Source organism: Panthera leo, chromosome A2, assembly GCF_018350215.1.
Source record: "Panthera leo isolate Ple1 chromosome A2, P.leo_Ple1_pat1.1, whole genome shotgun sequence".
NCBI lineage: Eukaryota > Metazoa > Chordata > Mammalia > Carnivora > Felidae > Panthera > Panthera leo.
The window spans coordinates 113955465-113969992 of record NC_056680.1 but is presented as its reverse complement, the minus strand read 5'-3'; the positions used below and the strand labels follow the sequence as shown (position 1 = coordinate 113969992).

Here is a 14528-nt window from a genome sequence, read left to right as displayed (position 1 = left end):
AAGTATTTCGGTGGATGCTATTTTAAGGTTTTCCATGTGTAAGAATTATTTCACCAAACAGAGTAAGTATAGGTATAGCTTTATTATTTTTTTAATAAATGAAATCTTGTTTCTAATTTACTGCTTTATATTTTGAAATTACCCTGTGATGAAGGTTGATTTAACCAGCCTATGTTGGATATAGTTTGTAAGGTAAATTTCTGATAGACTAGTTTGGTTCATAGCATTTCTTTTATTCAAAGTAAATACAACTCTTATGGTTCAGAGCAGTATTTCTCAAAGTATTTGTGGTGAAGGACCAGTTTTTAAAAAAATTTCAGTCTGTTGCAGACTAATAAGTGTACCTAGTGCACATGATTAACATGAAACTCACATCATATGTGAGGTACCACATAAATTTGATAACCCCTAACTGATCTATACTATATCCTGTTAAGTAAGTTTGCTGATCACCAACTTGGATGGTGAAGCAATATCAAGTTGCTATAAAAGTCTTTTAATGTTTCCTCTCAATTTCGGTATTTACATTGTTTCCTCTCAATTACTGATAACATTTGTGGCTGGTCTTCAGTCCATGGGCCATGCTTTTAGAATCACTAATTTAGGAGATTTTGCATTTAAGTTTGTTTTATGTTTTTAGCCAGATTTATGTGGTGAAGATAGTGTGTATTCTGTATTCTTAAAACCCAACTCAATCTTAAAAAAATATACTTAGAAGGGCTTCTAAAATATAACAGTGTAATCTATTTGAACATCATAACCCTCCTTTTTCTCTTTAGAATATTTTGTATCCTAATTTGGAAATATTCCCAAAATGTTGATATCATTCATTGTCTTTTGGCATTTTTGAAATTTGGGACATTGGTTTGGGTGTTATTTGAAGTTTAGCAAATTTGGTATTTGGATTTTAGTAATAGTACTTTTTCATTATTTAGTTTAATTCATTAAGTATTTTTTGAACCCATAAATGTTCCAGAAATCACTTAGAAATGTAGCAGTGAACAAAATGGACCAAATTCTTTTTTTTAAGTTTATTTATTTTGAGAGAGAGAGAGAGAGAAAGAGAGAGAGAGAGAGAGAGAGAGAGAGGGAGGGAGAAAACACATGCACAAGTGGGGGAGGGGCAGAGAGAGAGGGAGAGAGAGAATCCCAAACAGACCTTGCACTGTCAGCTCAGAGTCCAACGCAGGGCAGGGCCCATTCCCCTGCAATGTGAGATCATGACCTGAGCTGAGATCAAGAGTCCTACGCTTAACCAACTAAGCCACCCAGGTGCCCCAAAATAGACTAAGTTCTTGACCTTCTGCATCAGAACTTTTAGGTGAGATAGACGTTATGCAAATACCTAAATGTATAATACAGTGTCAATTAGTGATAAAATTATGAAGATAAAGTGGAGTAGGTAAAGTATGTGTTGAGACTCAGGAGCTCTTGGTTGAATCAGGTCTGAATGAATTAGGGGGAGAACATAAAAATTAGGGGCAAGAATTTTCCAAGAGAGGGAATAGTAAATGCAAAGACCCTGAGATAGGAATATGTGTTATATTCAAGAAATTGTAGAAGCAGTTTATGGGTACAGTGCAGTTTGCTTGACTGGTGTATGTATCTATCTAATCTATTTCTTTAAAGTGGGCTTGAACTCAGCAACACTGAGATCAAGACCTGAGCTGAGATCAAGAGTCAGACACTTAACTGACTGAGCCACCCAGGAGCCCCTTGACTGATCCTTTTAATTGCTGTAACTTTAAGAAAGGCATAGGGGCGCCTTGATGGCTCCGTCGGTTAGCGCCTGACTTCAACTCAGGTCACGATCTCACGGTCCGTGAGTTCGAGCCCTGCGTCGGGCTCTGGGCTGAGGGCTCAGAGCCTGGAGCCTGCTTCTGATTCTGTGTCTCCCTCTCTCTCTGCCTCTCCCCTGTTCATGCTCTGTCTCTCTCTGTCTCAAAAATAAATAAACGTTAAAAAAAAAAAAAAAAAAAAAGAAAGGCATATGATTAGAGGCTAACAGAGCTCAAGTCTGTTTGTTATGAAGCCAGCTATTTTTTCAAAGAGTCACATAAAGTCTGGTATTCTAGGCATAGGGAGCCCAGAGTATGGAGAGATCAGTTCAGTGGCTATTGGCACCTGAATAGTGGTGTCCTTCCAACTTCTATATTTTTTCCTACCTATGTGCCTCATTAATAGTTCAATGTAAAAAATGTGCAAGATTCTCTTGTAAATATACCCAAACTTATCTCTTTCCTAACTTCTATCCCTGCTTTAGTCATTCAAAGGCTTTTTTTTTTTTAGTATTTAAAATAAATGTTTACTTATTTTGAGAGAGAGGGAGGGGGAGCACAGGCATGAGCGGAGGAGGGGCAGAAAGAGAGAGGGAGAGAGAGGGAGAGAGAGAGAGAGGGAGAGAGGGAGAGAGAGAGAGAGAGAGAGAGAGAGAGAGAGAGAGTCCCAAGCAGACTGTGCTGTCAGCTCAGAACCCAATGTGGGGCTCAGTCCCACGAACTGTGAGATCATGACCTGAGCTGAAATCAAGAGTCAGATGCTTAACCTACTGAGCCACCCAGAGGCATTTTTATGTCACATTTCTATTACCATTAGAAATGTCTCTTAGGAGGGACTCCTGGGTGGTTCAGTCAGTTAAGCATATGACTCTTGATCTCAGCTCAGGTCTTGATCTCAGGGTCATGAGTTCAAGCCCTGTGTTATGGCTCCACACTGGGTGTGGAACCTACAAAAAAGAAAGAAAGAAAGAAAAGAAAGAAAGAAAGAAAGAAAGAAAGAAAGAAAGAAAAAGAAAGAAAGAAAGAAAAAATTTCTCTTAGGATACAGACTTCTTATCTAAAAATAGATTTTTGTAAAAATTTCATTTGTAACTTGTTTTAGAATTCAGAATATATTTTAGAATGGTAACAAGGTTATGATTAGATTCTCATTAGATCCATAAAAAGCCCATTTAACACCTGAAAATATACTTGAGGTACAGTTCTTTCTTAATAGTACTGTAAAATCCACCCACCAAATAGAACAATATATCCATGAGAAAATACATACAAAAATTCGAACCAAACACTAGTAACATAGCATGTTCTAATGCTCCATTACTTGTCTCAAATATATTCAAGTTAGATAAGCCAAATACTACCTATATTTCATACATTATGTATCTTTCTATTCTTTTCTGATATTTTTCAGGTATGTTTGTAAAGGAGTCAAAAAGTGTTGGCTGCAGTTCTGAGCTTTGTGAGCTGCATAATTTTGGTCATATTAGATGGCCTCTTTGTCTCAATTTCCATGTAGAAAGTATGGATAATGATATTCTACCTTACAATGTTGTGGGAATTGAATAGGTTCAAGTGCTTTGAAAGTGCTTTGCAAGTTATAAAACATTGCACAGATAATTGGTATTTCTCTCTCTCTTGGTTTGATATACATAATTTCATTTAATCTCATTGCAGTATCATAATTTCTCCACCCCATTGAATCTGTCTTCATTTGGTTATGCTTTCGTAAAGCAAAAGCCCTTTTAATTTTGGATTTTAAATTGGTTATAAGGTCTTTGGAGGGTGTTCTGATTAAAATTTATTTATGTGTTCATGCAGATTATTGAATAAATTTTTAACATAAGATTTTATAATTTTACGGATACTTGTTAGATTATATCAATTGATTTAACCAAAACACTCCTAGGTATTTAGAGATGATGGATGTTCTACAGTAACACAAGATTATTGACACTGGCCCACAAAGAAATTTTAAAAACTCCCCCCTGAAAGCTAAACATCTCCCTACCAGTTTTTCTTTTTGCCTGCTACCCCAACCCAATTATTCCAAATTTCTACCTTGAAAACTTCTCTAGCTGTGTATGAGTAGGGTTACTTTGCCTCTAACCTTCCAGTTTCCTGTTACCCTTGTCATACCACAGTGGACACCTGTTGCCCTCTAACAACCATTTTGAGAGTGAAAAAAAATACTCCTTAACTGTCAGAAGTTAGATAATTTTTCAGTAGGAAAGACTAGTTTGACTTAATGTTCATTAAAGTGTAAATTTTGCTATACCTTGTTGTAAATAATACTGACTTTAATTATACCCAGTATACATTACATATTTAGCATATTTGAAATCATAACATCTACTGTAAATTAGTTTCTGTTTATTATAATTACTGGAAGTAGAAAATCAGTTTAGTAAATTGACTTAAATCTATTGCCTAAGTTAGCAAAATGAATGAACTATAGTCCATTGAAAATATAATAGCTTGATGCTTTGAAAAATCAGTATCCTGTGACATATTTATGACTTGTGTGTGATCATTGTATATGCTTTCAGGTAATACTTACATGAGTCACTTATGTTAACTTTCTGATTAAAAAAATGTCTATGATACAGATACAGTCAGCTCTATTGACTGGGTAATGCTGGCATGTGGTGGGAGAGGAATAGGTTATAAATAACTTTAAATCATGTTTCAAACAAAATGGCAGCAATGTTTAGATTATCCAGGGGCAATTAACCATGGTTACAATAGGGATCTAGATTTAGGGGTGTAGTAATTATTCAGCTACTCCACACACATAGCTGTTGTATGCTGCCTAATTATAAGCTCAGGAGGGTGATGTGATGATAACTACCTAGGATTCCCATTTCAATTTCTCCATCCCAGTAGCCAATCATGTATATATTGGCATGTTTTATCAGGAAGTAGGATATTAAGGATATTAAAGAAGAAACTTCTTATAGCCTAGCTATTTAAAAAAATTTTTTTCTTTACATTTATTTATTTTTGAGAAACAGAGTGAGACAGAGCATGAGCAGGGGAGGGGCAAAGAGAGAGAGAGAGGGAGACACAGAATCTGAAGCAGCTCCAGGCTTTGAGCAAGCGGTCAGCACAGAGCCTGATGTGGGGCTCGAACCCACGATCTGTGAGATCATGACCTGAGCCAAAGTCGGACGCTCAACTGACTGAGCCACCCAGGAGCCCTAGCCTAGCTATTTTAATAAGTTAAAAAGATATGGTTTAAATACCAATACTACTTTAGAGTTATAGGATATTTAAAAGTTTATTAAGTGCTTTCAAATACGTTTATTTTGAACTGTTTGACCTTCCACCAGAAGTAAACTTTCAAAGGTTTGCTAAATAGCTTAACAGTGAATAGTTTTGCTTCCAAAGAAATGAAAACATTTGTATATTTCAGTAATTACCAACAAGGAAAAACCATTTATATTTCATATGTCAGTGTCTATTCAAATGCAGTGGAACCCTTGAATTAACACTTCGTCTTTTTTCCAGTTGCTAGAACCCGTCTGTCACCAGCTCTTTGAATTCTATCGCAGTGGAGAAGAGCAGTTGCTTCGATTTACACTGCAATTTCTTCCAGAATTGATTTGGTGCTACCTTGCAGTCTCAGCCAGCAGAAATGTGCACAGCAGTGGATGTATCGAAGCTCTTCTTCTAGGGGTTTACAATTTGGTTTGTATTTAATGTAGTTAACAAGTGTTTGCCAAAAGCAGATCTATAACTTTTATAGCAAACGTGAATACATAATAGCAACTACTTTTCATTTTAGTGAAGCTAGTATTTGTTTTTCATACATCAAATGACTCCTATCTCATTCTCCTAAAAATAACTTTATTGAGGTTGAAGGCTATACAGGCATACGTATAACTATGTAAATATATTTTTTGGAATTGATTGAAGACTGAAAATCAGACCATTTCAGTTCTTTTATAGAGATATCTCAAAATATCAGTGTTGAATTTTAAAAAAAAATTTTTTTTTTAACGTTTATTTATTTTTGAGACAGAGAGACAGAGCATGAACGGGGGAGGGGCAGAGAGAGAGGGAGACACAGAATCGGAAGCAGGCTCCAGGCTCTGGGCCATCAGCCCAGAGCCTGACGTGGGGCTCAAACTCACGGACCGCGAGATCGTGACCTGAGCTGAAGTCGGACGCTTACCCGACTGAGCCACCCAGGCGCCCCGAATTTTTTTAAACTTAAAATCTATTGTCTATAAATTGTCTGTTAGTGACCTTCACAAAAAGCTTGGGAAAAAAGATCTAGTCTAATATGTGCCACTAATAATTTCATAAAATCTGGACTATCGCCAGAGTTCAAACCATTGATTTAACATATAGTTTTCATTACTCTTTGTTTATTAATCAATATGATATTCTACATATTTAAGATTTGTACTTTCTTAAAAAGAAATTTAAGGGCCTTTTCTTGACATATTTCATAACTATGTTAATGGATTTAGAAAATGTGACTTTTTACATGAGAAAAATCAGTGATTATTAAGACACTACATATCTCTATTTCAGCTTTCCTTAAAACTGTGTTCCTTATATCTTTCTTGTACCTTGTATCTTTCTTTACTTATATCTTACTTGTATCTTAAAAAGGAAGGTTAACTCGTGTTGTTTATAAATAATTGATCATTGATTGTCTTAGTTTATGATTTTAGTCAACTTTAAAATTCCTTTCCTCTCAGATCTTTTTTTTTTTTTTTAGACTAACAGCTTAAAGTTAGCTCTTAAACTTTTGTGTAAAAAATAAATATTTTAAGTTTTTTTCACTTTTATAGGAAATAGTTGACAAACAGGGACATAGCAAAGTATTGAGTTTTACGATTCCGTCTTTATCCAAACCATCTGTATATCATGAAGTAAGTAATATTTTATCAAAGTAAATTTTTTAGTTCTAAGATTTGAAGGTGTTATAAATTAGGGTCTGGTTATTGAGGCAAAAAAAAAAAAAAGAGATTGATTTATTAGTACCTTAAAAAGTGTAAAACACCACACAAAGTATTTACTATACCCAAAGTAAAATGAGAACTCAGTATCATAAAGCTTTAAAATCTGATTACAAGAAAGCTATAAAAAATAATCATTTTGAAGTATTTTCTCTTCTGATCAATAAAACTAGTCTAATATTTTTGTGTGTGGCAGTTGTGTATTTCTGGGGTAGAATTTTTTAATTAAGTTTTTATTTTAATTCACCAGTGGTGAGGTAGACTTTTTGAAAGTAAATTATTTTATTTCCGTTTGTGGTTTGTATTTTAATTATTTGTGAAATATTTGAGCAGAAAATTTAGTATGCAGTTGGAATATTTTTAAGACTTATGATGTTCGTGGCCATCATTCTTAGTGGCGCATATATTCTTAATATCACATTTTCAACAGAATGACTTTTTTTTCTTTATTCAAATGTCTCTTCTTTAGCCTTCCAGCATTGGGTCCATGGCTCTGACTGAGAGTGCGCTATCCCAGCATGGTTTGTCGAAAGTTGTGTACAGTGGACCTCACCCCCAAAGGGAGATGCTGACAGCACAGAATAGGTATACTGTGGAGACATAACCTGCTATTCTAATCTACCACACTGGTTTTTAAAAAATTATTTCAGTAGATTTATAGGTAATCATTAATGAGTTGTATGTAACAGGTTTTTTGTTGTTGTTGTTGTTGTTTTAAATATTGGGTCATTTTATACAAGGGGAAAACATGCTTTCCTAATTTGTTATTTTGTACTTGGATTCGGATGTCATCTGGAACACTGAAATTTTGAGATCATTTTCAGATGACTGTTACTTGGGAAGTCTTTTTTCTTTTTAGTTTTGTATTGTTACTGGTATAATTATATTGTATAAGTCTGTTCTGTAATATAGTATTTTTCCCCAATGCCTGCTAAATTATGATTGACTTCTTGGAATTCTAAAGATTTATAAATATTCTTTTGGTTTATCTTTAGGTTTGAAGTATTGACATTCCTTTTGTTGTGTTACAATGCTGCCTTAACCTATATGCCCAGTGTTTCTCTTCAATCATTGTGTCAGATTTGTTCAAGGTAAATAAAAATTCAAATGTTTTTAATATTCAAATATATGAATCTAGGATTGCTAGTTTGTTACATATCTAACTTATTTTTGTTTTGTTTAATCATTTGCTTAAAACATTCGAGAAGTTAATATGAAGCTTAGCCTAGTCAACACATAGAAAGCTCCCTATAAATGAAGTTCCAAAAAACATAACGAAGAGGGTAAAGCTGAATATCATTTCAATGGAATATTTAATCAGGTATTATTCTATATAATTAAAAGGATGCAACTTTTATGACCTTTTGATTTTTGACAGGTGGCTGGTTTCTGTTTTGTTTGTTACTTTGTTTTTATTAATTTTATTGTGCTCTGATTTGGTATCAAGAAATAAGTAAGAGATACTAGTTTTTAAACTCTCCTTGTTAAAAAAAAAAAAATAGTTGAGCCAAGAGGTTGCTTAAATAAATTATGACAGTCCTTAGGTAGACTATACAAACATTTAAAAATTCCTATTTAAAGGTATTTAATGACAGTATATAGGGTATCATTCCAGCATTGACTGAATATGACCAGAATATTAATAATACATATGTCTAATTGGTAGAATTATGGTTTGTTTTCATCTTTTCTGTGTGATTTTTTTTTTTTTGTCATTCTTCAAATTTTCTATGATGAACATATTACCTTTTTAAAAAAGAAAACAAAAGAGAAAACAGAGAAAATGCCTTTGGAAATTCAAGTAATAAGGGAAAATATGGACTTAAGAAACTTGTAGAATAATTTAGATTTGGGGAACTTATTTAGAAGATATAACTTTGGGGGGCACCTGGGTGGCTCAGTCAGTTAAGTGTCTGACTTTGGCTCAAGTCATGATCTCACAGTTTGTGAGTTTGAGCCCCGCATCAGGCTCTGTGCTGACAGCCCGGAGCCTGGAGCCTGTTTCAGATTCTGTGTCTCCTTCTCTCTCTGCCCCTCCCCTACTTGTGCTCTGTTTCTCTCTGTCTATCAAAAATAAATAAATGTATAAAAAAATTTTTTTTTTAATAAAAAAAAGAAGACATAACTTTGGAAAGTTAGTAAGAGGGAGGGTATATAGAGCAATACTTAAAAATCAAAACAAAACAAAACAAAAAACCCAAAAAAGCATAAATTGATACTGAATAGGATAGGAAATAGGGATAGGACCAGAATAGGATAGGACCAGAGGGAGAAAGGAAGTAACAAGGCATGGAACTTATTAGAGAAGATAGAGAAGTGGAGAATCTTTCAGATAATTCCTGAATTGGAATTTGGTTATGTTTCCCAGACCTTAGAAGATGGCACCAATGTGCCGTCCCTCCCATTTACTGAGGCTTTCTAATGTTTCTTATTTTAAATCCTTTAAAGAGAGAGGTATATAGAGTTTTGAGTTTCACAGATCTGTAAAATTTCAAAAAGTTAGAGTGGGTGGGATATCTGTATACCATTGCCAACTTTTTATTTTGCCAAGTCATTTCTTATGAATTTCTACCATTCTAATAATGTTTTGTTAACATTATTTAACAAAAAGGAGACGATTTGACATCAAAGAAGTGGGGAGAGTGGAAGTGAGGGACAACAATTTATAAATTAAACATAGGATGTTTAGCTTTTCTTGTTTCTCATTTCACTATGATCCAGTGAAAACTTTGTAATGGACTAAAATGAATGTGAGGACCAGCCCTTCAGAAACATTTATTTAAGGGGTAACTTGATGTAGTAACTTTTACCTGTAGAACTTAAAACACACTATAAAGCCCAAGTATACTCTAAAGCAGTGTTTTAGATGGTAGGACCCAGGAATAATGTTCTAATACATTTGAAGCTCTAATATTCAAATACAGACAGATAATACAACCTCCTAAGTAAGAATGACTATTGATGTTTTCTTGAAACCACTGATGGAAATGTCAGGAAAGAACATATATCACTGGTTTCTGTCCTGTGTGACTCCTATGGACTGCCCTATAATATAATTACTTTCACATTTTTGATAGAAAATTGCTAAGATACCAATTTTAACTAACCAGGGAACTGTGTAATCCTTCAAAAGCACAAGTAATATCTGGTTTTAAAAACAAGGAGAAATACAGATTAAAAACTAGCTGTAGGATTTTGGCCAAGATTTTAGTAGAGACACATTAGATTAATTCTATGCCACCAAAGAAAAATTGAAAAAAGGAAATCTTTGTACGAATGTTCACCAGCTGGAAGAGAATGAGGGAGGAAGGAGATCTAAGTAATTCAAAAGACTTAAGCTATTTAAGTAATGCTAACTCTTAAGCCACAGAAGATATATAAGAGGAACTCTATCAAATTTGTCATACATGTCTTTTTTAGTTTGCTTTTGTTTTTTTAGATTCCCTATTCCTGTGTTCTCAATGGTTTAAAATCTAGTTATTAATTTCTCTTAACTCCTGACTTCCTGAATCGTTTATCAAATATTCTGATTAAGATATTTTGTACATTTTTAAGACTAATAGAAAAGAATTAGAAAACACTTGTATCTGATCAAGCAAAGCCTAGTCCATGTCTATGGAAAGAAAATTGATTATAGCACTGTGATGGCAAGTAAGTTATAAATGGTTATGATAGTGAAAGAACAGGAGCTTCCTGATGATATTGGTCCTAGTATCACACTACGGCTAATCCAGCCCTTTTGGCCACGTGGCAGTTGTTTTAGATTGCTACTCAGTTTGTTTGTTGATGATAACTATGCCAAAATGACTGCGTTATCTAGGAGGAAGGATACAACCAGAAAAATTTCATGGAACATTTGAGTTAGATTCAGTGACAAATGTATCCCATTCTTTCCTTAACCTTCTGATTGTAATGAATTATGGAAGTAATTAAAACAATCTTGGTTGCTTCCCACCCTCCACCCATACATACATATCCCTTCTAGGGGCACCACTGGTTGAGTGTCAAACTCTTGATTTTGGCTCAGGTAATGATCCTAGGGTCGTGGGATCAAGCCCTTGCTGGATTCCAAGCTCAGTGTGGTGCCTGCTTGAGTTTCTCTCTCTCTCTCTCTCTCTCTCTCTCTCTGTCTCCTTTAGCCCCTCTCTCTCACTCGTGCTTTCTCTCTAAAAAAAAAAAAAAAAAACATAGTAATAATAATTAAAAAAAAAAAAAGAAAATTTGCAAATCCATTCTACTCAGCAAAAATGTTTGGTTGCTATAAGCTTTGCTTTCCTGGTTCAGACTTAAGGCCAACTTGATAGCCTGTATTTTCCTCCTGTGCAGTGTGTATGGACTACTTGAAGAAGAGACCTGAAAAGAGGCAAGAACTAGACTGAATGAGTTTTAGTCAAATTTTTATTTTCACTAATACTAAACATTATATATGGCCCTCCTAAAAGGACTATAACCACCAATACTGCAAATGAGTTTTGTTAGTATATACCCAAATCCTCCAAATTGTGGGAAATAAGTTTCTTTTTTTACTGTTGACATCTCTTATAATATAAGGCTGTTTAACAGATGGCTTATCTTGCTTTTGGTGTGGAATATAAATATTAAAGATGAAACTGTACTAAGCTAGTAAGTTAAATTATTTCTCATTGTCTAAGGGACTCAATTTTGTTCACATGGTGAATCACCTGGCTGACTGACTTGGATATGTACTGCTATGGATTCTTGATCAGTGTATTTGTTCTTGTGTATCTGTAGTAAAACCCTGCCCCTCTCCGCACTTCTACGTCAGCTTTCCTGACCACCTAAACAGATTTCTTCTTGTTTTTTGTTAGGGATACCCTTAGTGCAATTAAGCCATTCTGTGGATTAATTCTCCTGACTGATAAAATTATATGTGTATATCCTATATTACATACAACAAACCACTTAATATATGTTTTTACATATATCACTTAACATGTGTATGCCACTTTGTCATCATCCAATAAATGACAGCTATTATATATTGTACACTAATGCTGAACACACATGCTTACTGTGGATGCATAGCGTCTTTTTTTTTCTTGCCTGTTTGCTATTACTGACATTTAGAGAGCATGTCTTATACTAAATCATGCCTTGTTGAAAGAACCTACAGTTGACTTTTCATTGCTTCTTATTTGTGAACCTTTTTTTTAACTTATCTAAATCTTCTCCATCCTTTACATCCCAATTAAAATACATCTCCTCCAACTTGAGAACAATTTTCATATGTGCTGGTCTCTTGAGGAAAGTGATACAAGATTTAGACTTTATTAAGCTCCTAATTTCAAAAAGCAGAAACATGAGGACAGAAAAGTGCTCATTACTGGATAGGCAGTTCTTATTTCCCTTTTTCTGTTTGCCTGGCCTTTTCATCTCCCCTCTCCTCACTTGAAAAGCAAAGCAGAAAAGGAACAGGATTTGAAATTAGTTTGTTTTATTTTATAGTCTATACTTTTACCCAGATGGATAGGAAGTAGAACTGGACCAAATTTAGTAGAACTGGACCACATTTTAAATATTTCTCAAATTAAAAGTTAGAAAAACATTTTTTCCCTTTTTCTACCTAGATTTTACTTACTGGTCTGATGATCTGGCAGTAGCTAATCTATGTTCTTTTCTCCTTTAGGTTCTGGTATATTCATGAATCAATACTCTCTGCAGTTAGCCTTATTGTAATTGTGCCTTCTAATTATTTTGTGGTAACTCAATATATATTGACAACACTCTCAAAAGTTTACTTTTGGCTAGGAATGAGACAGCCTAACAGAGAATGAGAATCATGGCAAGAGTTTTCCTCACTTAAAAAATGATACTTAGAACTTCTCCCAGAGATGTATTTACAAAATAATGCCTCCCCAAAGTATTTTTGTTTTAATGTGGTTTATGACTTAGGGAGATACCTATATGTGACCAAAGAGTAAATTTAATACAGAAATAGGAGTAATATCACCCAGCTGCTCTTTTGTAGGGCTGGGTGCCTATGTTTTGAATTTGAAAATTCAGAGAAACTTCAGGATACTTCTTTGATGAAAAGAAGAGTCAGGCATTCATGTGGCATTGATCATTTTTATTTTGTTCTGCATTTTATTTAAATTCAATGAGGGATCTCTGAGAAAAGAATATCCTTAAATAGAGAGGTCTGAGACCTGAAAAGTAAGTCAGAGAATTCTTGATTATTAAAAGGAATGACGAAAAGAAGGTAAAGAGATGCTCTTTATCAGTTAATGATGCAGGTGGATAGGATTAGATGATTTTGGGTCTTGGCTCAAATGTCACTTCCTTGGAGAGGCCTTCCATGACCATTGTTCTTTTTTTTTTTTTTTAATTTAAATTTTTTAATTTACATACACATTAATTAGCATATAGTGCAACAATGATTTCAGGAGTAGATTCCTTAATGCCCCTTACCCATTTAGCCCATCCCCCCTCCCACAACCCCTCCAGCAACCCTCTGTTTGTTCTCTATATTTAAGAGTCTCTTATGTTTTGTCCCCCTGCCTGTTTTTATATTATTTCTGCTTCCCTTGTCTTAGGTTCATCTGTTTTGTCTCTTAAAGTCCTAATATGAGTGAAGTCATATGATATTTGTCTTTCTCTGACTGACTAATTTCGCTTAACATAATACCCTCCAGTTCCATCCATGTAGTTGCAAATGTCAAGATTTCATTCTTTTTGATTGTCGAATGATACTCCATCGTATATATATATACCACATCTTCTTTATCCATTCATCCATCGATGGACATTTGGGCTCTTTCCGTACTTTGGTTATTGTTGATAGTGCTGCTATAAACATTGGGGTGCATGTGTCCCTTCAAAACAGCATCCCTGTGTTCCTTGGATCAATACCTAGTAGTGCAATTGCTGGGTTGTAGGGTAGTTCTATTTTTAGTTTTTTGAGGAACCTCAATACTGTTTTCCAGAGTGGCTGCACCAGCTTGTGTTCCCACCAGCAATGCAAAAGAGATCCTCTTTCTCTGCATCCTCGCCAACATCTGTTGTTGTCTGAGTTGTTAATGTTAGCCATCCTGACTTGTGTGAGGTGGTATCTCATTGCAGTTTTGATTTGTATTTCCCTGATGATGAGTGATGTTGTTGGCTATCTGGATGTCTTCTTTGGAGAAGTGTCTATTCATGTCTTTTGCCCATTTCTTCACAGAATTATTTGTTTTTTGGGTGTTGAGTTTAATACGTTCTTTATAGATTTTGGATACTAACCCTTTATCTGATGTGTCATTTGCAAATATCTTCTCCCATTCCATCGGTTGTCTTTTAGTTTTGCTGATTGTTTCCTTAGCTGTGCAGAAGCTTTTTATTTTGATGAGGTCCCAATAGTTCATTTTTGCTTTTGTTTCCGTTGCCTCCGGATACGTGTTGAGTAAGAAGTTGCTGTGGCCAAGATCAGAGGTTTTTGCCTGCTTTCTCCTCGGATTTTGATGGCTTCCTGTCTTACATTTAGGACTTTCATCCATTTTGAGTTTATTTTTGTGTATGGTGTAAGAAAAGTGGTCCAGGTTCATTCTTCTGCATGTCACCGTCCAGTTTTCCCAGCACCACTTGCTGAAGAGACTGTCTTTATTCCATTGGATATTCTTTCCTGCTTGGCCAAAAATGAGTTGGCCATACGTTTGTGGGCCCATTTTTGGGTTCTCTATTCTGTTCCATTAATCTGAGTGTCTGTTTTTGTGCCAGTACCATACTGTCTTGATGATTACAGCTTTGTGGTACAGCTTGAAGCCCGGGATTGTGATGCCTCCTG

General features: G+C 34.8%; 1 protein-coding gene across 11 annotated transcripts in view; it reads left to right on the top strand.

Annotated features, from left to right (window-relative positions):
- Nucleotides 1-14528, top strand: part of FAM126A (family with sequence similarity 126 member A) — a 133472-nt gene that overhangs the window by 59802 nt on the left and 59142 nt on the right. For all 11 annotated transcript variants that reach the window (XM_042920008.1, XM_042920013.1, XM_042920023.1 and 8 more), the window contains exons 4-7: nt 5286-5465; nt 6581-6661; nt 7218-7333; nt 7744-7839. In XM_042920008.1, the coding sequence (XP_042775942.1) occupies nt 5286-5465; nt 6581-6661; nt 7218-7333; nt 7744-7839 (473 nt within the window). The remainder of the gene's footprint in view (nt 1-5285; nt 5466-6580; nt 6662-7217; nt 7334-7743; nt 7840-14528) is intronic.